Here is a 23,891-nt window from a genome sequence, read left to right on the forward strand (position 1 = left end):
TAAATCTACAGTAAAGACTTTAAATCAGTTTATAGTCAAAATAATAGGTCAAAAGTATAGATCAGTCTATAATTAGTCTTTTTCATTTACTGGGTATACTTGAACAACGGTCTACCATCGCCCCTGAATCCTTCAATGAAGAACTCATGTGGCAATGTTTGTACATGGATTGGGCCGGTCCATGTACAAGCACTGACCATTGCTGGCCCGTTGCTTAACTTTCGAGATGTAAAAACATCACTTCTGTTTACAACCACGCAGATGGAATGGCCTCTGTTGATTCGGCAACAGCAGCTAGAGACTTAACCGGTGGACCCAAGTACGAATCCATCAAATAAGCCGAGTACTTAGTTCTTACTCGAAGGGACACACTGTGGTAATTCTAATATGAACAGAGTATTCTCCGTACATATCTGGACACGGAAAGAAAATTCAATGGTATCATATATGATACCTTTCATTCATCATTATACAACCCAGCACACATCTCATTCATACGACACATTTATTATAGGTAGACGGGTAGATGAGGCTGTGGTACCCCACATTCATCCCGTACCATATACAATTAATACCAACTCATTTCCATCAGACTTTTAACCGCCACTTACTCTCCAAGCGAATTTGGGTTCAAACTACAGTGGATCCCGAAAGAACCTCAATCAACTGACCAGCCAGGATATAGTCCTGCGGACAACTGGCCACCTGTAGTACCAGATTATGCGGTGCTCAGGTCTGACCTCTTTCAATATATGCAAGGACTAAGCCAAACAGTAGACTGTAACCAATTTTCCCCGGAATTGCAATAAATTTAGATAGCGGAGTCGATTAAGCCATATCCGTCTGTCTGTCTGTGTGTTTGTTGAAATCCGTTTTTTAAAGATCCCAGATATCTGCAAGATCCGAATTTTCAATAATTCTGTAAGACATGCTTTCGGGAAGATCGTTATTTAAAATTAGCAAAATCGGTCCATAAATAACTGAGATATGAGCGAAAATCCAAAACAACCACTCAAAATTGCATCAAAGATATTTAATTCATGATCAGACAGATATTGGTACTTTTTCGTTTTTCAAAAGGTACTTTTTGAGTTCTCTATAATAATGAACATGAAACGTATTAGACAAGAACACATCAAAGGGGATTTTTTGGTACTTTTTCATTCTACATAAGGTACTTTTTGAGTTTTCTATAATAACGAACTTAGAAACATGAAATTAAGTATGTAGAGCCCGGATTAGACGAGAACAAGACAATGGGAATTTTTTGGTACTTATATGTTCTACAAAAGTACTTTTTTGAATTTTCTATAACATTAAACCTAGAAACATGAAATTAAGTATGAAGAGTCGGAATTTTGTGGGTACCCATAGAAGGGAACTTTTGAGTACTTTTTCGTTTTTCAAAAGGTACTCTTTTGAATTTTCTATAATATTGAATATAGAAACATAAAATTAAGCATGTTGAGCCTGAAGTAAGTGATGTAAAAGAGGACCCGAACAAAATTTTCACTTCTATTGGTGATAGGAGTGATTAGTTTTAATGACCCTTATGAGCTTTATATTTAGAGAGCCTCCTTCAAAATTTGACTTAAATGTCCACAATTTTATTCAACAATAAATAGTTTAAGTACATATATCTTAGGCAAGGTACAATTCAACATTAATCCTTTATTATTGAAACTAAATAACATTTTATTTTTGTAACAGTTGTAGGGTATTATATGGTCGACCTCGCCTGACTATAATTTCTAACTTGTTTTCTTTGGATTTGACAAATTTAGCAGCAAAACAATTACTGCACATTTTGGCTGCCAGCAACAAAAACTTGCAACAGTAACAACTCCACAATTACCGAGGAAAAATCAACACGACTTCAAATTGTTGACTTTGCGATAAATTTTTTCGTCTTTTAGTTTCGATATAGTCTAAGTTAGAAATTGTTTATGGGTTTCTTTTTTCTTCTTGCAGCTCGTTATTATATCATTAAAAATTAACAAAATTCATCTTCAGTTTTTTTTTATTAAATTAAGGAAAATTTTATGTTGTCTATGGATAAGACGATAATGATTATAATCTTGATTATGAAATAATCTGAAGATTATTAATGTCTATACATAGTTTTTTTTTCTCTCTTTGAAGTAAGCATGACAAAATGATGACAATATAATTTTATTAGGAAATTGCAATCAATAATTTTTTAACAGGAGACTGTTGTTCCCCAAAGCCCTTGAGCCGGTAATATAGTTGAGAATGAGAAGTTATTAAGTTTCACAAAATGAAGTTAATAGAAGCGAAAAGTAATAAGTAATAGTAATTTTAGTTATATTAATATAAAGTCAAATTAAATATTACAATCTCTTCTATAGCCCAAAGAAGTGAAATCATTGAATTGGAAATTTTATAAAAAAAAAAACTTTTATCAGGGCAATTGATTAAGTTATAGTATGAACAACAGATCAATTCACAAATATTCTGAAATATTGATTAAACTATAGTCTAAGCTACAGACTAAAGATCAAACTATAGTCTGAACAATAGACTACATATAGAACAAAGTATAGACTGGACTATTGTCTGGACTGAATATGAAACTATAGTCTAGAACAATAGATAACTATGGTCTATATAATCTAGACTATACATTCAACTAGTCTATATAATTAACTATATTCTAGACTATAGATCAAACTATAGTCCAGACTATAAATCATCAAACTATAGTTTAGACTACAGATCAAACTTTAACCTAGATCAATCTATAGACTCAATTATAAATAAAACTGTAGCCTATATATCAAAATATAGTTCATTCTAGTATATATATCAAACTATAGTCTAGACTTCGGATCGAACTATAATCTAAGTCATAGACAAAAGTATAGTATAGACTATGTATCAAACTGAAGACTACAGATCAAACAATAGTCTAGTCAGTAGATTAAACTATAGTCTTCTATAGATAAATCTGAAGTCTAGAACAATAGATGAAACAATAGTCTATATAATCTGGACTGTACATCTAACTGTAATCTAGTCTATAGATTAAACTATATTCTAGACTATAGATCGAACTATAGTCTAGACTACAGACATCAAATTATAGTTTAGGTTATAGATCAAATTATAATATGTATCAAACTATAGACTAGACTATAGACTGCACTAGCCTATAGATCAAACTATAGTTTATCCTGCGGATCAAATTATAGTCTAGACTGTAGACAAAACTATAGTCCAAACTATAGTCTAGACTATGTATCAAACTGTAGACTATAGATCAAACTAAAGACTATACTATTTATCAAACTATAGTCTAGTCAGTAGATCAAACTATAATCAAGACTATAGATCACACTATAGTCTAGAATTTAGTCTATAGATCACACAATAGTCTAGTCCATATATCAAACTATAGTTCAAATTTAATCAAACTATAGTCTAGACTATAGATCAAAGTATTGTATAGTCTACAGATTAAACTACACTCTAGTCTATAGATAAGCTTAAGATCAAACTATCGTCTTCAGTATATTCAGGACTATATGCTAAACTATAGTCTGAACCATAAATCAAACAAAATTCTATATTATAGATCAAATTATAGCTTAGAGTCGAGACTTAGTAAAGATCAAAACAATAGGCTATATATCAAACTTTGGACTGTAGGCCAAACTATAGTCGGTACTATAAATCCAACTAAATTCTTAAATTTAAGATCAAATTATTGATCAATGTCTAGTCTATAGATAACACTATAATCTAGACAATAAATCAAACTAAAGTCAGAACTATAAATCAAACTATTGTCAATAGTATAAACTAAATCTAGACTATTTATCAAAATATAGTGGAGCCTACAGATCAATCTATAGTCCAGTCTAAAATATACATCAAACTATAGTATTAATAAAATTAGATCAATATTTAGTCTCGATAATAGATCAAATACTTATATACTAAATTCTATTACTGAAAAATTAGTCTAAAGATCAAACTAGAGTCTAGACGGCGGATCGAACTATAGTCTAAATTATAAACAAAAGTATAGCATAGAATATGTATCAAACTGTAGACTACAGATCAAACTATAGTCTAGTCAGTAGATAAAACTATAGTCTATACTCTAGGCTATAAAGAAAACAATAGTCTATAGTTGAGCCTACAGATCAATCTATAGTCCAGTCTGTAATATACATCAAATTATAGTATTAATCAAATTATAATCTAGACAAAATATCAGACTATAGTTTGGATCAAATTATAGTCCAGATTATAGATCAAACTATAATTCACACTAAAGATTAAACTATAGTCTAAATTTTAGATAAAACTATAATAAGGACTAAATTTTAGATTAAAATATAATGTGGACCATTGATCAATATTTAATTTCGGTAATAGATCAAACAACTTATATATTAAATTCTACTGTTGGCAAATTAATTTGTAGATCTCTGCGAAGAAAACATTACAATGTCTCTCTGACGTCTCTTTCACTCAACCGACTGCTGTCTACATACGAGCAAAGTTAAAGGTGTTACAGTTAAATACTTAATTAATTAACTGCAGTTTAAACTGCATCAATATATTTTTCACCAATTTTCCTCTTTTTCATATTTGTTAAATCAGATTTAATTTTCACCGCTAAAAAAAAAGAAAACCAAATATAAAAAAATGAATGTTGCATGTTAAAAAAAACGTTGCAACGTTTATTTAAGCCTCTAACAAAAAAATCAGATTAAATTAAACAAAACTCTTTAAAAGTAGTTAGTTACATGCCACACGTTGAGTTAGTATAAGCAATAAAAAATAACAACAATAATAATAATTTTTATGTTAATTGAATTTGTTTATAATAATGAAGATGAAGAAGCATGTTTTATTAATAATATGCATAATTCTTTCTCTTTGTTGTTGTTTTTATAAGGTTTTTATCATGTTTTAAAACTAAAATAAAACAAAGAAATAAATCATAAAACAATTACTAACCCAATTAATCATTGATTAGTTAAATGTTTTTTTAATAATTTCTCTTTTTTTTTCTTTTTCTATTTTTGTATTTTTACAGGCGATTAGTAAAAAATTATCAGCCCAAAAAGAAAGAAGAAGAAGATAATGAGTAAGTAATTTTTGTTTAGTTTTAAATTATTTTTTTTTTCAAATATAGTTTTAATCACTTTATTTATTTAATTAAAGGAAAGTATATTATTAAATTATTTATATACATTTTTTCTTTGCTAACTTACGTAGTTTCTTTTTAATTTTTTTTATTTAACTTTTCTTCTATTTTTCTTTGTTTACATTTAAATATTATTATTAATATTATTATGTTATATATCTTGCGTTTGTATTTATTTTTCTATTTATTCTTTAATTTACTAGTATAATATTTATTTTTTTTTTGATACAAACCATGTGAATAAATAAAATCGATTTTTTTCTTCTTGAAACTTTGCCAAAATTGTATGGCAAAGAAAATGCAAATAATGGCTATGCAAATAGAAAAAAAAGTCGAAAAAAATACTTTGATATTATAAGATACATTTAGAGTATCTTATTATACTCTGCACTATAGATTAAACTGTAGACTAGGCTTAAGAGCACGTTGTAATCCACGGTTTATAAATCAAACTGTTGTATGGCCAATAAAACAGAGAATGGACTGTAGATCATAGTATTTATAGTCGAAACTTCATATCAAACTTAATATGGAATCCAATTATGTTATAGTCTGGCCAATTTAACAAACCATAATCTGGGCAATATAAGTAAAGTTTACACTGAAGATCAATCTGTAGTCTAGACTAGAGATCCAAGTTTAATTTTCATATCAGATCAAATACTAGACACTGAAATCTGGACTACAGATCAAATACTAGACACTGAAATCTGGACTACAGATCAAACTAAAATGTAAAGGTCAAATTATAGGTAGTTAACAGTTATTTAGATAGTTAGTTAGTTAGTTAGTTAGTTAGTTAGTTAGTTAGTTAGTTAGTTAGTTAGTTAGTTAGTTAGTTAGTTAGTTAGATAGTTAGTTAGTTAGTTAGTTAGTTAGTTAGTTAGTTGGTTAGTTAGTTAGTTAGTTAGTTAGTTAGTTAGTTAGTAAGTAAGTTATTTAGTTAGTTAGTTAGTTAGTTAGTTAGTTAGTTAGTTAGTTAGTTAGTTAGGTAGTTAGTTACTTAGTTAGTTAGTCGTTTGTTAGTTAATTAGTTTGTTTGTTTGTTTGTTTGTTTGTTAGTTAGTTAGGTAGTTAGTTAGATAGATAGATAGATAGATAGATAGATAGATAGATAGATAGATAGATAGATAGATAGATAGATAGATAGATAGATAGATAGATAGATAGATAGATAGATAGATAGATAGATAGATAGATAGATAGATAGATAGATAGATAGATAGATAGATAGATAGATATATAGTTAGTTAGTTAGTTAGTTAGTTAGACACTCTACAAACTGGACTACGCATATTCTCTTGTCAATAGATCTGTCTATTGTCTAACCTAAAGATTTGGCTATTGTCTGTACTATAGATCAGTCTAGTTTAGACAATTTATCAGTCTATAGTAGGGCTTAGAGACCTTTCTACAGTTTGGACTATTCATCAGTCCACAGTCTAGACTATTGATTTGTCTACAGTCTGGACTAAAGATCAGTTAATAATCTAAGCTAAAGATCAGTCCATCGTCTTGACTACAGTCTTGACTCTACAGTCTGGACTATTAATCAGTCTACAGTTTGATTTGTCTACAGCCTGGACTAAAGATCAGTTTATGATCTGAACTAAATATTAGTCCATCGTCTAGTCTGGACAGTAGATCAGTCTATAATCTGGCCTATTGATATGTCTAAAATCTGGACTAAATAGCAGTTTATCGTATTGACTATAGATCAGTCTAAAGTCTGGACAATCAGTCTATAGTCTGACCTATTAATCTGTCTGGACTAAAGTTTATTGTCTTGACTATTTATCTACCTTAATTGATCTGTTTATAGTCTGGACTACAGGTCAGTCTATAGTTTCAGTCAATGGACTGCAGCTCAGTCTATAATCTGGACTATAGCACAGTCTAAAGATTTGCCTATAGTCTGTACTATAGATCAGTCTAGTTTAGACAATTTATCAGTCTATAAGAGGGCTAAGAGATCTGTCTACAGTTTGAACTATTTATCAGTCTACAGTGTGGAATATTGATTGGTCTACAGTCTGGACTAAAGATCAGTCCATCGTCTTGACTCTAGATAAGTCTATAGTCTGGACTATACATAGATCAGTCTCTAGTCTGGACAGTAGATAAGTATATAATCTGGACCAAAGATTGGATTATCGTATTGACTTTAAATCAGTCTAAAGTCTGGACAATCACTCTATAGTCTGGCCTATTTATCTGTCTGGACTAAAGATAATTTTTTTGTCTTGACTATTTATCAGGTATAATCTGGACAATAGACTTATAGTTGGGACTTAATATCAAAAGTAAATCCCTTCTCTTTTGCCGCAAATGACAAATTTAATAAAACTATTTAAAGTTTAGTGATAGTATAACTTAGACACCTACTTTTTTTTATGTCAATTTAACAAACAAACAAACCATATAATATATAAACTAATACAAATTATATGAACATAAATACCTTACGTTTTCACGTGTCAGCACGTAATCACTTTTATTAAAAGCCCACGTTAAATATACATTTTAAAAACATATAAAGAAAAGTCCACAGAAAAATATCGCACACACAACATCAACAAGTTGAATGACTTGAGTGACAGCTTAGTTTGGAATAGATGGATTGGATGTTTAGTTGGCTGGCTCTGCGACTGTTTAGTTGACAATTAATTATGAGTAAATGTTTTAGCTAGTAAGTTTTTTTAATTTAATTTTTATAACTACGACACACCAAAAGTGTTTGGAAAGAGAGACTTTTTATGGTAGATTAACTTACGTCAAAATGTGTTTTGCAAAAATGAATGAAATAAAATTAAATTATAAACAAATTTGGAGGTAAACAAGTTTTTTTGGTTTTTGGAAGAATTAATTTGATAACAAATTTTAATGGACATCCAAAGTATGATCTATAGTTAAGAGCAGAATTTCAACTATTGTTCTATAGTTGCTATCTAAAGTCGAGACTTTAGACTTATCTGTAGTCCAGACAATAGGATAATATATAGTCTAAATAATAGACAGATTTAAAGTTTAGACTATAGACGGATCTATAGTACAGACTACCGACAGATCTATAGTCCAGACTACAGACAAACGTATAGTAGATAGATAGATAGATAGATAGATAGATAGATAGATAGATAGATAGATAGATAGATAGATAGATAGATAGATAGATAGATAGATAGATAGATAGATAGATAGATAGATAGATAGATAGATAGATAGATAGATAGATAGATAGATAGATAGATAGATAGATAGATAGATAGATAGATAGATAGATAGATAGATAGATAGATAGATAGATAGATAGATACATACATACATACATAAATAGATATAAATGGATCGTAACTGTAGATATATCTACAGTCCTGACTATATCTATAGTTCTGACTACAGATAGATCTGTAGTCCTGACTGTAGACCGATGTATAGTCCTGACTATAAACAGATGTATAGTCCTGACTATAGGCAAATATATAGTCCTGACTATTGATAAATCTATAGTCATGACTGCAGATAGATGTAGATAGATCTATAGTCCTGACTAAAGATAGTTCTATAGTCCTGACTATAGATAGATCTATAGTCTTGACTATAGATCTATAGTCCTGATCTAAAGTTTTGACTACAAACTATGGACTAATCTATAGTGCTGACTGTAGATTGATCTCTATTATAGATTATAAACTGATTAAGTAGGTTTATCTTTAGTCCATATTACAGTATAATCTTCAATAGAAATTATACTACCTCTGGTCACCCTAAATACCACTTGATATCAGAAAATGCGTAGTGCAAATATTTTTTGTTATTTATTATTTTATGTACTTTCAAGTGTAAAGAAAACATTTCAGTTTATTTTTTTTTTTTTTTTGTATTTTTTTTTATTGTCTGAAGTACATAGAACGTTTATGGCCGATTATGGTCGATTACAACTATTTGAAGTGAGTGAGTGAATGCGTATTAAAATAATTTAAACGAAATATTTATGTCTGTAGAAGAGACATGATGTCACCTATGACGCCAATTATTAATAATTATGAATTCATAAGTACTTTTTCGTTTTCTATGTTTTTAATCGCAAAATGGTCAAGAAATTAATAATTGGCGTACATGGCATGGCGGCGCTAAAGCAGTGTGTGACTGTCTGAAGACTTAACTGATTATGTTTATTCTTGTTTAAATTATGTTTACAAGTCCTTTTATAGGAAAAACGAACTGAAATGTTTTAAAATTAGTGATAATTGTATATAGGGATATACTTTAGTAGTTTTAAGTTTTTTTATAATTTGTAAAAAAAGTATCAAAAATGTAAGATGCAAAATATATAAACTCCAACTAAAACCTTTCTTTCCTTTTTTTGTTTCTTAATAGATTAACAGCAATGCAAGCTTTCCGTAAAGTACTCAATGAAATCAGTGATTTGGCAGGACAACGGGAAGTGGTAGCGGAATCCCTGCAATTACAAATTTTACAAGGCATTTCACTGCTCTCCAAAACCCTAAGAGAAGAAAGAAAAGTAAGTTTTCTCTTTGTTTATATGTTATAGAAATCATATTTTACTGTTTTTTTCTTTAAAGAAATGTCTTTCGAATGGCACATATTTACAACAAAACCTCACCACACAATTGGCTTCATTGGAACGGGCCAAACGTAACTATGAAAAAGCCTATCGGGACTCCGAAAAAGCGGTGGAAAATTATAAAAAAGCCGATATGGATTTAAATCTAAGTCGAGCCGAAGTCGAACGTTATAAAAATATAATGACAGCAAAAATTCAACAATCGGATGATGCGAAAAATGAATATGCCAATCAATTGCAAAAAACGAATAATTTACAGCAACAGCATTACAATGAACTATTGCCAGAGGTAAGAGACAGGGATTTTCAGGTCTAGTTTAGTTCTAGTTTAGGTCTAGTTTAGTTCTAGTTGAGTTCTAGTTCAGTTCTAGTTTAGTTCTAGTTCAGTTCTAGTTCAGTTCTAGTTCAGTTCTAGTTCAGTTCTAGTTCAGTTCTAGTTCAGTTCTAGTTCAGTTCTAGTTCGGTTCAAGTTCAGTTCTAGTTCAGTTCTAGTTCAGTTCTAGTTTAGTTCTAGTTCAGTTCTAGTTCAGTTCTAGTTCAGTTCTAGTTCAGTTCTAGTTCAGTTCTAGTTCAGTTCTAGTTCAGTTCTAGTTCAGTTCTAGTTCAGTTCTAGTTCAGTTCTAGTTCAGTTCTAGTTCAGTTCTAGTTCAGTTCTAGTTCAGTTCTAGTCCAGTTCTAGTTCAGTTCTAGTTCAGTTCTAGTTCAGTTCTAGTTCAGTTCTAGTTCAGTTCTAGTTCAGTTCTAGTTCAGTTCTAGTTCAGTTCTAGTTCAGTTCTAGTTCAGTTCTAGTTCAGTTCTAGTTCAGTTCTAGTTCAGTTCTAGTTCAGTTCTAGTTCAGTTCTAGTTCAGTTCTAGTTCAGTTCTAGTTCAGTTCTAGTTCAGTTCTAGTTCAGTTCTAGTTCAGTTCTAGTTCAGTTCTAGTTCAGTTCTAGTTCAGTTCTAGTTCAGTTCTAGTTCAGTTCTAGTTCAGTTCTAGTTCAGTTCTAGTTCAGTTCTAGTTCAGTTCTAGTTCAGTTCTAGTTCAGTTCTGGTTCAGTTCTAGTTCAGTTCTAGTTCAGTTCTAGTTCAGTTCTAGTTCAGTTCTAGTTCAGTTCTAGTTCAGTTCTAGTTCAGTTCTAGTTCAGTTCTAGTTCAGTTCTAGTTTAGTTCTAGTTTAGTTCTAGTTCAGTTCTAGTTCAGTTCTAGTTCAGTTCTAGTTCAGTTCTAGTTCAGTTCTAGTTCAGTTCTAGTTCAGTTCTAGTTCAGTTCTAGTTCAGTTCTAGTTCAGTTCTAGTTCAGTTCTAGTTCAGTTCTAGTTCAGTTCTAGTTCAGTTCTAGTTCAGTTCTAGTTCAGTTCTAGTTTAGTTCTAGTTCAGTTCTAGTTCAGTTCTAGTTCAGTTCTAGTTCAGTTCTAGTTCAGTTCTAGTTCAGTTCTAGTTCAGTTCTAGTTCAGTTCTAGTTCAGTTCTAGTTCAGTTCTAGTTCAGTTCTAGTTCAGTTCTAGTTCAGTTCTAGTTCAGTTCCAGTCCAGTTCTAGTCCAGTTCTAGTTCAGTTCTAGTCCAGTTCTAGTTCAGTTCTAGTTCAGTTCTAGTTCAGGTCTAGTTCAGTTCTAGTTCAGTTCCAGTCCAGTTCTAGTCCAGTTCTAGTTCAGTTCTTGTTCAGTTCTAGTTCAGTTCTAGTTCAGTTCTAGTTCAGTTCTAGTTCAGTTCTAGTTCAGTTCTAGTTCAGTTCTAGTTCAGTTCTAGTTCAGTTCTAGTTCAGTTCTAGTTCAGTTCTAGTTCAGTTCTAGTTCAGTTCTAGTTCAGTTCTAGTTCAGTTCTAGTTCAGTTCTAGTTCAGTTCTAGTTCAGTTCTAGTTCAGTTCTAGTTCAGTTCTAGTTCAGTTCTAGTTCAGTTCTAGTTCAGTTCTAGTTCAGTTCTAGTTCAGTTCTAGTTCAGTTCTAGTTCAGTTCTAGTTCAGTTCTAGTTCAGTTCTAGTTCAGTTCTAGTTCAGTTCTAGTTCAGTTCTAGTTCAGTTCTAGTTCAGTTCTAGTTCAGTTCTAGTTCAGTTCTAGTTCAGTTCTAGTTCAGTTCTAGTTCAGTTCTAGTTCAGTTCTAGTTCAGTTCTAGTTCAGTTCTAGTTCAGTTCTAGTTCAGTTCTAGTTCAGTTCTAGTTCAGTTCTAGTTCAGTTCTAGTTCAGTTCTAGTTCAGTTCTAGTTCAGTTCTAGTTCAGTTCTAGTTCAGTTCTAGTTCAGTTCTAGTTCAGTTCTAGTTCAGTTCTAGTTCAGTTCTAGTTCAGTTCAAGTTCAGTTCTAGTTTAGTTCTAGTTCAGTTCTAGTTCAGTTCTAGGACATTTCTAGTGTAGTTTTAGTTTATTAATTTCTACATTTTCGTAAAATTTTCCCATTTTCAACAGGTCTTCAATCGCCTACAAGAATTGGACGAAAAACGTACACGTGGCATACGAGAATTCATCATAGAATCTGCAAATGTAGAATCTAATGTTGCACCCATCATAGGCAGATGTTTAGAAGGTATTGTAAAAGCGGGCGAAGCGATAAATGAAAGAGAAGATTCTTATAAAGTTATAGAAAGGTAAGAAAATGAAATTAGTTTTACCCCCCAAAAAAAACTTAATAATAAATTTTTATTTTTTATAGATATCAATCTGGTTTTACACCACCACAAGATATTCCCTTCGAAGATTTATCGAAACAAGATACCCTTGATTCATCACAAGATTCCCACTATAATCATCCAATACAGTCGAGTCATTTAACCGTTAAGGGTACACTTAGTGCCAATAAACTAAAGAAACGTGTGGGAATTTTTAATATATTTGGCAGTAATAAGGTAAGATTCGTTGGTTTATGAATTTAATGAAAAATAATTGTTTTAAACAAGGTAAACTTAAAAGGAATTAAAGATATTGTTAAGATTTCTTAATTTCTTTCGAGTAACCTTTTTTTAAAGTTTTTGAAATGATTTTAATGTTTTCTAGTAGTTAGTTAAATGTGTTTGTTTTATTATTTTATTTTTAATATTTTTTTATTTGAATTACAAAATGTTTGTGAATTTATTTTAGTTTTGTGAGAAATAAGTCTGCTTAAAACGATTTCCACTACATTCTCAAAATACTCATCAAGTCTTCTCTTTTTTTCTTTATTTGTCTCTTTTTTTCTTTTTTTTACTCTTAAAAAACCATTTTTATTATCAAAAAAATATTATTTGTATAATTATCATTGAAAAAACGATGATTTTTGTCGAAAAATGCATAAACTATTGTTGCTCTCTCGATTTTGTGTCACATATTCTCTCTCTCTCTCTCTTTCTACATATTTGTTTTAAAACAAAAACAACCACATGAACCAATAAATAAACAAATGCATTTTTTGCGGATGAATTAAATTTTTGTTTTACAATTATCTTCTACTTCTACTGCTTTATAATTAATGTAAGTACAAAATGTCCTCCTAAGTAAGACCCTAGTGTGTGGTGTTATGTTATTGTCTCACATTTTTTCGTACCGTTCCTCCTCCTCTTCTCATCCTTTATTAATAAAAAAAAACTTGGCCATAATTCGAATATTTCTTAAATCGGGCTTTCATTTTCATTTCCTTCCTTGTGTTTGTTTATAACTATTGATTGTTAAACATAATATTTATTTAGTTCCTTTCATCATCATCATATTCTTTCATTAATTATCATTTTCTTTTTTTAAACAAATTGTCCTTGTTTTCTTCGAAACAAATTTTCACATAAACAAGAAAAACATGTCTCATCCCATAGAAATTAATTTTGCATCATTATTTGTTTTCGCCAATCTATTACATATTTATAAGCCTCATTATTTACTGACAGTTTCCTCTGAATGTATGAAAGAACAAAAAATAAACTCTTTAAAAAAATAATTGGTGTCTTCTAATAAAAAAAAACTAATCACAACTTTTCATTGACTTTTTTTGGTTCTGGAAGAAATTGTCTTGAAGAAACTGAAACTAAATGTCTTTAATTTCCTAATTTTATGTTTATAATCTTTTGTGTGTATTTCTTTCGAAACTTTAAAACATATTTGCCAGTCTCTTTTTACTTTAAATGTGTCATTCGATATTTAAGTTATGGCTTTATTTTAGTATTGTTTTATTTTAATATTAGTGCAACAAAGTTTTTGTGTCATTACTGTTTGTTTTTGGCTTCAGTTTACCAAATGTATTTGATTTATTGAGAAATATTTAGGTGATATTGATGGCTAGGTTAATAGGTCAGTGAAATTAGTTTAAAAAATGACTAAAAATTAAAAATTGGCTCATAATTGGAAAGCACAAAGTGAACTAGAACTGAACGGAACTAGAACTGAACGGAACTAGAACTGAACGGAACTAGAACTGAACAAGAACTGAACTAGAACTGAACTAGAACTGAACTAGAACTGAACTAGAACTGAACTAGAACTGAACTAGAACTGAACTAGAACTGAACTAGAACTGAACTAGAACTGAACTAGAACTGAACTAGAACTGAACTAGAACTGAACTAGAACTGAACTAGAACTGAACTAGAACTGAACTAGAACTGAACTAGAACTGAACTAGAACTGAACTAGAACTGAACTAGAACTGAACTAGAACTGAACTAGAACTGAACTAGAACTGAACTAGAACTGAACTAGAACTGAACTAGAACTGAACTAGAACTGAACTAGAACTGAACTAGAACTGAACTAGAACTGAACTAGAACTGAACTAGAACTGAACTAGAACTGAACTAGAACTGAACTAGAACTGAACTAGAACTGAACTAGAACTGAACTAGAACTGAACTAGAACTGAACTAGAACTGAACTAGAACTGAACTAGAACTGAACTAGAACTGAACTAGAACTGAACTAGAACTGAACTAGAACTGAACTAGAACTGAACTAGAACTGAACTAGAACTGAACTAGAACTGAACTAGAACTGAACTAGAACTGAACTAGAACTGAACTAGAACTGAACTAGAACTGAACTAGAACTGAACTAGAACTGAACTAGAACTGAACTAGAACTGAACTAGAACTGAACTAGAACTGAACTAGAACTGAACTAGAACTGAACTAGAACTGAACTAGAACTGAACTAGAACTGAACTAGAACTGAACTAGAACTGAACTAGAACTGAACTAGAACTGAACTAGAACTGAACTAGAACTGAACTAGAACTGAACTAGAACTGAACTAGAACTGAACTAGAATTGAACTAGAACTGAACTAGAACTGAACTAGAACTGAACTAGAACTGAACTAGAACTTAACTAGAACTTAACTAGAACTGAACTAGAACTGAACTAGAACTGAACTAGAACTGAACTAGAACTGAACTAGAACTGAACTAGAACTGAACTAGAACTGAACTAGAACTGAACTAGAACTGAACTAGAACTGAACTAGAACTGAACTAGAACTGAACTAGAACTGAACTAGAAATGAACTAGAACTAGAACTGAACTAGAACTGAACTAGAACTGAACTAGAACTGAACTAGAACTGAACAAGAACTGAGCTAGAACTGAACTAGAACTGAACTTAAACTGAACTAGAACTGAACTAGAACTAAACTAGAATTGAACTAGAACTGAACTAGAACTGAACTAGAACTGAACTAGAACTGAACTAGAACTGAACTAGAACTGAACTAGAACTGAACTAGAACTGAACTAGAACTGAACTAGAACTGAACTAGAACTGAACTAGAACTGAACTAGAACTGAACTAGAACTGAACTAGAACTGAACTAGAACTGAACTAGAACTGAACTAGAACTGAACTAGAACTGAACTAGAACTGAACTAGAACTGAACTAGAACTAAACTAGAATTAAACTAGAACTGAACTAGAACTGAACTAGAACTGAACTAGAACTGAACTAGAACTGAACTAGAACTGAACTAGAACTGAACTAGAACTGAACTAGAACTGAACTAGAACTGAACTAGAACTGAACTAGAACTGAACTAGAACTGAACTAGAGAACTGAACTAGAAACTGAACTAGAATGAACTAGAACTGAACTAGAACTGAACTAGAACTGAACTAGAACTGAACTAGAACTGAACTAGAACTGAACTAGAACTGAACTTGAACTGAACTAGAACTGAACTAGAACTGAACTAGAACTGAACTAGAACTGAACTAGAACTGAATTAGAACTGAACTAGAACTGAACTAGAACTGAACTAGAACTGAACTAGAACTGAACTAGAACTAGAACTGAACTAGAACTGAACTAGAACTGTACTAGAACTGAACTAGAACTGAACTAGAACTGAACTAGAACTGAACTAGAACTGAACTAGAACTGAACTAGAACTGAACTAGAACTGAACTAGAACTGAACTAGAACTGAACTAGAACTGAACTAGAACTGAACTAGAACTGAACTAGAACTGAACTAGAACTGAACTAGAACTGAACTAGAACTGAACTAGAACTGAACTAGAACTGAACTAGAACTGAACTAGAACTGAACTAGAAATGAACTAGAAATGAACTAGAAATGAACTAGAAATGAACTAGAACTGAACTAGAACTGAACTAGAACTGAACTAGAACTGAACTAAAACTGAACTAGAATTGAACTAGAACTGAACTAGAATTGAACTAGAACTGAACTAGAGCTGAATTAGAACTGAACTAAAACTGAACTAGAACTGAACAAGAACTGAATAAGAACTGAACTAGAACTAAACTACAACCGAACTACAACTGAACTACAACTGAACTAGAACCGAAGTACAACTGAACTAGAACTAAACTAGAACTAAACTAGAACTAAACTAGAACTGAACTAGAACTGAGCTAGAACTCAATTAGAACTGAACTAGAACTGAACTAGAACTGAACTTGAACTGAACTAGAACTGAACTAGAACTGAACTAGAACTGAACTAGAACTGGACTAGAACTAAACTAGAACTCAATTAGAACTGAACTAGAAATAAACTAGAACTTATAACAGGACTACAATTATACTGAGATGAAACTTCTGAGAAATATTCCTAACAAAAAGATGATTAGATTGAAATGGGTTTAAATTGATGTTTACCATTCTCTTTCTAAATAGTTATTTATTTCATGTTTTTTGCAGTCTTCATAGATTTTTTTTAATTATTTTTAGTTAATTTATTAAGCTTTTTAACTTATTTTATCTGCTTTATTGTAAAAAATTATTATTCATTAATTATTTCTCATTATATTTAAACACAAACATTTTCTTTAGTATTTAAAACTGCTTTTTATTCATTACTTTTTAGTTTTCTCATTAAAACAAAAAAATACAATTAACTAATAATTTTAAATCATCTAATCTACTCTACTCTCGACTACACAACTCATCAACTTTCTCATTAAAAATCATCAACAAAAATATAAACAAAAAAAATCACAATTTACACTACACTCTTCCAATGTTACAAAAAAAATTGGTGGATTTATTTTGAAAATTTGTTTAATTTTAAAATTTTCTTAAAAAAAATTTTTTTGAAACTTTGTTTTCTAAAAAAAAAAAATGTGATACAATTTCAAAAATTCTTCTCTGTAACAGCAACAGAAGATTATTGAAGCCTGTATCACTATGAAGGTATGAATATAAATGAAATTATGTTTTTTTTAAAACGAGAATAACTAATTAAAGTAAATTAAATAAATAACCAAAGAATGTTGATTTAATTTATAAGATTAAGTTTAATATTTAAGTAAATTTTGTATTAGTATAAATATGAAAATATATATTGGAAGTAAATCTTTAAAATTAACACTACTACTCTGTATATATAGAAAAATCTGTCTAAATCTGTTACTCTCTCTCTCTAACACTTTTCACTTTTTAATCACTTTCTCACTACCAACTCTACAATCTCTATCACCTTTTCAAATATCGTTACAGTTTTGAAGTATTGTTGTATCAAAACTATTTCACTAGATTCACGAAGTTTTTTTAATTAATTTAGGAAAATCACTATAAATTAAAAAATAAATTGAAATAAAATGTTTTTAGTTAGAAGAATTAGTTTTAAACAAATTTTATAATTTTAAAATTATTTTAAGTTTTGTTTTTTATTGGCCTGGCAAATGTTGTTTTGCATGATCTGTTGTTAAACTCTCTTACTCTCTCTCGCTCTCTTTAATATAAATAAAATTAAGTAAACAAATTAAACTCTAAATGTCCATTTTATACATAAATTTATTAAACAAATCAATAACAATTCGAATAAACCTTTTACTAATATCATCTTCTATATTGCTCCTCATTTAGAATTCCTTAACTGCGGACGGACAAAAGGAAGATTTCAGTGATTTACCACCGAATCAAAGACGCAAAAAGTTACAAGCAAAAATAGCTGAATTACAACAGAAAATCCAACAGGAAACTGCCGCACGAGATGGTCTCATGAAAATGAAAGTTGTCTATGAGGCCAATTCATCGTTGGGCAATCCCATGACAGTCGAAGGTCAATTAAATGAATCGGAACATAAACTGGAGAAATTGAAAATTGACTTGAAGAAATATCAAGGTTATTTAGAGAAAGCAAATCAAATACCCATGGCAAATAATAGTCCGCAAGCAAATCGCAATACGATGAACAATGGTCATCGGTCGTCGAGGTAGGATTCTTCTATAAAACAATAAATATATATTGTGTATGTTAATAATACTTTTCTTCCCTTTACACAGGCATTCCAATGGTAGTACTGAGGACAACAATTACGACGGCGATTTCCAACAAGATGATGGTGGCAGTTTAAGCAGGTCAGATTCTGAGGATAATGTGGCGCAAATACAAAATGGCCATAATAATAACAATAACGGGTACACTCATAGATCTATGTTTTGAAAATTTTTCAAAAATTGCATTTCTTCTTGTTATCTTTTTCCTTACTATTCTTCTTTATTCGTTTCATTTGTTCATTTCATTTTTATACGTTTCATGTTTTCAAAATTGGTATTTTGTTTTTCGTTCTACAAATACTCAGTTACATTCATAACATAACTACATTGCAACGATATTTAAGGTGCCTTTAAATCTTAAGTCATTTGAACTAGAATTGAACTAGAACTGAACTATAACTCATCTAGAACTGAACTAGAACTGAACTAGAACTGAACTAGAACTGAACTAGAACTGAACTAGAACTGAACTAGAACTGAACTAGAACTGAACTAGAACTGAACTAGAACTGAACTAGAACTGAACTAGAACTAAACTATAACTAAACTAGAACTGAACTAGAATTGGACTAGAACTGAACTAGAACTGAAATAGAACAAAACTAGAACAAGAATTTCAAAAATATTTTGTGTTTTCGTTTCATAACGTGAGGCCTTACATACAGTATTAACCCGTTATCGATTTTAAATAATTCTAAAAATTTACAAAAAAAATGTTAAACAATTAACACACATAAACACAAAATTAAAAGATTAAAATTATTTTGTTTCTAAATAAAATAAAAAAATCCAACTTAAGAAAATAAATCTTTTAACGAATATCCTTAAATTCTTTTCACGATCAACCCCAAACGGTTTAACTTCAGCAGTTCGGCTAGTCCTGAAAGTGGCTTAGGAACATCACACACCTCACTGCCGGGTTCGGGACAAGGAAGTGCAAACGAAAATGCCATGGGAGAAGAAACGTATTATGAAAGTGAACTAGAACCACTACAACCTCTGGGTACATGTCGAGCCTTATATCCATTTGAAGGTAAGTTTTCAAATAAATACTTAGATACAATAATTAATTATTTTGTTATTTTAATAATAACACAGCCACCAGTGAGGGCAGCATACCCATGAACGAGGGCGAAGAATTACAAGTTATAGAAATAGATCAAGGTGATGGTTGGACGCGTGTGCGTCGCATGAATAATACAAATGGTTGGGATGAGGGTTTTGTACCCACCAGTTATATTGATTGTACACTATATTCTTAAGTCAAACTGAAAAAAAAAAAACAAAAAATGGAACAATTTGAAAAGAAAAAGGTTGAAAACGCTAAATATTTAAAAAATATATAACAGAAAAAAAAATAAAAATATATATATTAATTAATACAATTTATTACACTAAATACAAAAACACAATACAACAATTAAAATAACTAATTATTAGAGAGAAAGAAAAAGAAATTTGTTTTCTTTAATTATTGCAAGTGATTTAATTTTTTATTCATTTTCATTTCATTTTCTTTTTTTATATATAAATAAGTTTTTTTATTACGCGCTTAAGTTGTATATTTAAACAAATTGTTTTCTATATTTAATTATTATAATACCTTTTAAAATGCTTCTTTTTTTTTCTTGATATGTATGAAACATATTTAAATTATTTGCTTTTTATAACTGCTGTCCTTTTTTTAAAAAACAAAATTAAACGTATTATTTTTTATTTTGTATTTTTTAAAGAAAACTAAGTTTTAGTGAATTTTTTCAATTATAACTTTTTTTCAAAGAAAATTAAGCGCTTTTTAAGTTATTTATTAAAATATCCATGTGTGTGTTAATGGTAGACGAAAGTTTCTTAAGAATATCTTACTGACTGTCTTATTCCCAATAAACTTGTAACTTTCATACAAACTTTTTATCATTCACCATTTTCTTGACTTTTTTTGAGGTTTTTTATTAAGTTTTTATTGAATTTTTTCTATTTTTTATTTGTCATATAAATTCTTTTTGTATTTTGTAATAATTTTTATGAAATATTAAAAAATATTAACAAAATTAACATATTTCTACAATTCACAAACGATGTCCTATCGTTGTAGCATTGTATGTCATAAAATCTTTTCATATGACAATTTTTCAAAAACAAATCAATACAGTTAAAGAAATACGACATACTATGTTACAACCGTACCGTGAATTGAACAATTGGCTTTTGAAAAGTTTTAAGTTTAAAAACAGTGAAGAAAACTTTAAGCTTTAAGTTCTATTACAAAATATCGTATAAAGTTTAATGTAACTATAATAACTTTTAAGTTGAACAATAAAGAAGAGTTGACAATCAATGTAATACTTTGGAAAACTTTAAAGCTCTAGTCGGACTTAATTATGAAGAAATTTCCTTACAAAACTATAGTCAGAATATTAAGACAAAAGTTTTCTAAAGAGAATTAAAGTTAGACTGAATTGGATTAAAAAATTTTATAATTAAAATAGTGAACAGACCCTGACTAAAGTTTTCTAAGGAATACTTTAGTTAAACTGTTTATGACTAAAGATTTTTAAAGAAAAATATAACTAAACTGAAAGGGACTAAAGAAAACTATAGTCTAACTGCTTCGGACTAAAGATTTCTAAACAAAAAAAAAACTATAGTAAGACTTATTTAGACTTTTAAAACTCTAGATTTCTTATTAAAACTCTAGGCTGATTTTGACAAAAGTGAGAAAACCTTTGCAAACGATTAAGTTGTGTTTAAGATAATGTTTTCTAATATAAACTCTTAGCAGAATGGAAAACATTAGATTAACTCCAACTTTAGTTTTCCATAGAATGAAAACTGATACCAATTACAATTCTGAATAGATTGACTTTGGATACAGTTGTCTTTGGAAACTTAAAACAGATTTTGAATAAACAAAATTGATTAAGACAAACGTTTAACTAAAGACAACTTTAGACAGACTAATTATGAAGAACATTTCTAAAGTTTTCTGAAAGAAACTTTTGAAATTTCTTACTAACTGGATGAGACTAAAGTTTGCTAATTAAAACTGTTCACAAAGTTTTCCAAACCATAGTCCAAAACTGTTTCAAATCAATGATTTTTAAAGAAAACTATAGTCAAATGGAATGGAACTTAGGGCGAGTTTCTTACTACGCAGTTAAACTAGACTTAACTTGCTGTTAGATTAAACTCTGAAATTTGGGCGGACTTTAAGCGATGATTGTGTTTTTCAGATAAAGATAATCTATATTCTTTGTTTAAATCTAGTTTAATATATATTTTGTGTTTTTCAATAAACAGTAACGTTACTTATTATCTTAGTTTAACTGAGTGTGTATTGGCCAATTAAACTTAAGTTATAAATGAGAAAACATAATTAACAAAAACAATGAAATAATAATTTCGGAAGAATAAAAACTTAATATTTTAAGATAATTACAATTTTCTGATTTATTTTCTTTTATTGATTATTCTTTTAAATGTTTATTTAACATTTTTCCAAAATTTTTCATTTTCCAAAAGTATTATTTGCAATAAACAGCTGTTCTTTGTTTATGTTTTTAAGTGATAAGTTGGCAATACTAACAAAGTTAACTGAACTTAAATCCACAACTGAAAAACGCAATTATCGGTTAAAGTCCGCCTAAATTTGTTTCGTGTTTAATTTAACAGAAAGTTAAGCCTAGTTTAAGTAGTAAGAAACCTGCCCTTATTAGCCATAGGAGGAAAATTTCTAAGGTTTTGTGAAAGAAACTTTTGAAATTTCTTTCTAACTGGATCAGACTAAAGTTTGCTAATTAAAACTGTGCACAAAGTTTTCCAAAGGAAACTATAGTCCTGTTTCCTACCAATGATTTTTTAAAGAAAACTGTAGTTAAATTGAATGCGACTTAAGGCGGGTTTCTTACTACTTAGTTAAACTAGGCTTAACTTGCAGTTAGATTAAACTCCGAACAAATTTGTGCACTCAGTTATGAATCTAAAAGATCAGTTAATTTTGTTAGTATTGCCAACTTTTCAGTAAAAGAAAACATGAACAATGAACAGCTGATTTTTGTAAATATTACTTTTGTTAAATGAAAAATTTCAGAAAAACTATAAATAACCATTTAAAACAATAAAAATAATGATTACTGAAAAACACAAACTCGGATTAACTAAAGATTGTAGATTATTTTTATTAGAAAAATTCGCCCTTAAAGTTTTCCAAGAAAGAAAAAGCAGATTCAAACAAAAGTTTTCTTTGAAAAACTTTTCCTAAACTAAAGAAAACTCTAGCCAGACAAATTGTAAAGAAATTTCTTTAGTTTTTTAAAGGAAAAGCTGATTCTTTAAAAAAGTTTTCTTTAAAAAACGTTTAGTTAACTAAAGAAAACTCTAGCGAGAATAAATATGAAGAAATTTCTTTAGAAAACTATGGTTAAACTGTTATTGCTTTAAGTTTTTCTTTAAGAAAACTATAGTCTAACTGTTTCAGACTTAAGTTTTCTTAGGAAAACTATATTGGAATTGTATTAGTTTCAAAATTTTGTAATTAAAACTGTGCTTAATGTTTTCTAAGGAATATTATAGTGAAACTGTTTCTGATCATGGATTTTTAAAGAAGAATATGTAATTCCATAGAAAACTATAGTTTTATTAAAGATTTCTAAAGCAAACTTTAGTTAGACTAATCTACACTAAAAGTTTTCTAATTTAAATTGTAGATCTGAATCTGACTTGAGTTTTCTAAGGTCTAAACTTATACTCAACAATGATATTTAAAGAAAATTATAATCGGATTAAATTTTTTTAAAGTTTTCTTATTAAAACTGTTAACAAACTTTTAATAAAGTTGTTTTTTTTAATGAAAATGAAATGTGTTCTGAAAATTGTTTCATATTTTCAATAAAAATGTTGGGCCTGTTTCTGTAAATGCAAACAAACAAGTATTTTCTAGATTTTTTTATTAAAAACAACAAATAAATTTGAAAAATTGTTATAGTTTTCAATATTAAATGAATAATAAACTTTCTTTCGCATTTAGAGGATAAGGCAGATTTAGTTTCAAAGAAATCTTTATAATTTAAGTTAAAACTCTTAAGTTTTGAACAAAATTTCCACTGTTTTTACTTAACTTTTTAACAACAACTTTAAATATCTTATAAACTTAAAGCTTAAACACTTTTTGTATAAAAAACTTCATGATATTTTGTAAAATTAACAAAAAAATTTGTTAAATTAAAAAGAAAATCTTATTAATAACTATATTTTAAAATAAAACTGCCATTTTTTTCTTGTACACAAAACATAAAGATGCCAATAATTACAAAGAAAAAAATAATCCTTAAAGGACTTAATAACAAACAAAAATACACAAATTAAAAACAAAAATTTATAAATTTTTGTATTAATATTTTATGAGAAAATAAACCAAAAGCTTTTTGTATTAGAAATTACTTAAGAAAACAAACATTTCAAAA

General features: G+C 29.3%; 1 protein-coding gene across 10 annotated transcripts in view; it reads left to right on the plus strand.

Annotated features, from left to right (window-relative positions):
- LOC111685604 (formin-binding protein 1-like) overlaps positions 1 to 19,780 on the plus strand; it is a 111,500-nt gene extending 91,720 nt beyond the window's left edge. For 4 of the 10 annotated variants that reach the window (XM_046952811.1, XM_046952810.1, XM_046952812.1 and 1 more), the window contains 9 exons: positions 5,072 to 5,122; positions 9,563 to 9,707; positions 9,769 to 10,059; positions 12,145 to 12,323; positions 12,389 to 12,581; positions 18,019 to 18,368; positions 18,439 to 18,573; positions 19,299 to 19,465; positions 19,531 to 19,780. In XM_046952811.1, the coding sequence (XP_046808767.1) occupies positions 5,072 to 5,122; positions 9,563 to 9,707; positions 9,769 to 10,059; positions 12,145 to 12,323; positions 12,389 to 12,581; positions 18,019 to 18,368; positions 18,439 to 18,573; positions 19,299 to 19,465; positions 19,531 to 19,694 (1,675 nt within the window). In that variant the 3' untranslated portion in view covers positions 19,695 to 19,780. The remainder of the gene's footprint in view (positions 1 to 5,071; positions 5,123 to 9,562; positions 9,708 to 9,768; positions 10,060 to 12,144; positions 12,324 to 12,388; positions 12,582 to 18,018; positions 18,369 to 18,438; positions 18,574 to 19,298; positions 19,466 to 19,530) is intronic. The other 6 variants (XM_046952814.1, XM_046952809.1, XM_046952818.1 and 3 more) reach the window with 4 other exon arrangements.
- The last annotated feature ends 4,111 nt before the right edge of the window (positions 19,781 to 23,891 follow it).

Source organism: Lucilia cuprina, chromosome 5 (assembly GCF_022045245.1).
Source record: "Lucilia cuprina isolate Lc7/37 chromosome 5, ASM2204524v1, whole genome shotgun sequence".
NCBI lineage: Eukaryota > Metazoa > Arthropoda > Insecta > Diptera > Calliphoridae > Lucilia > Lucilia cuprina.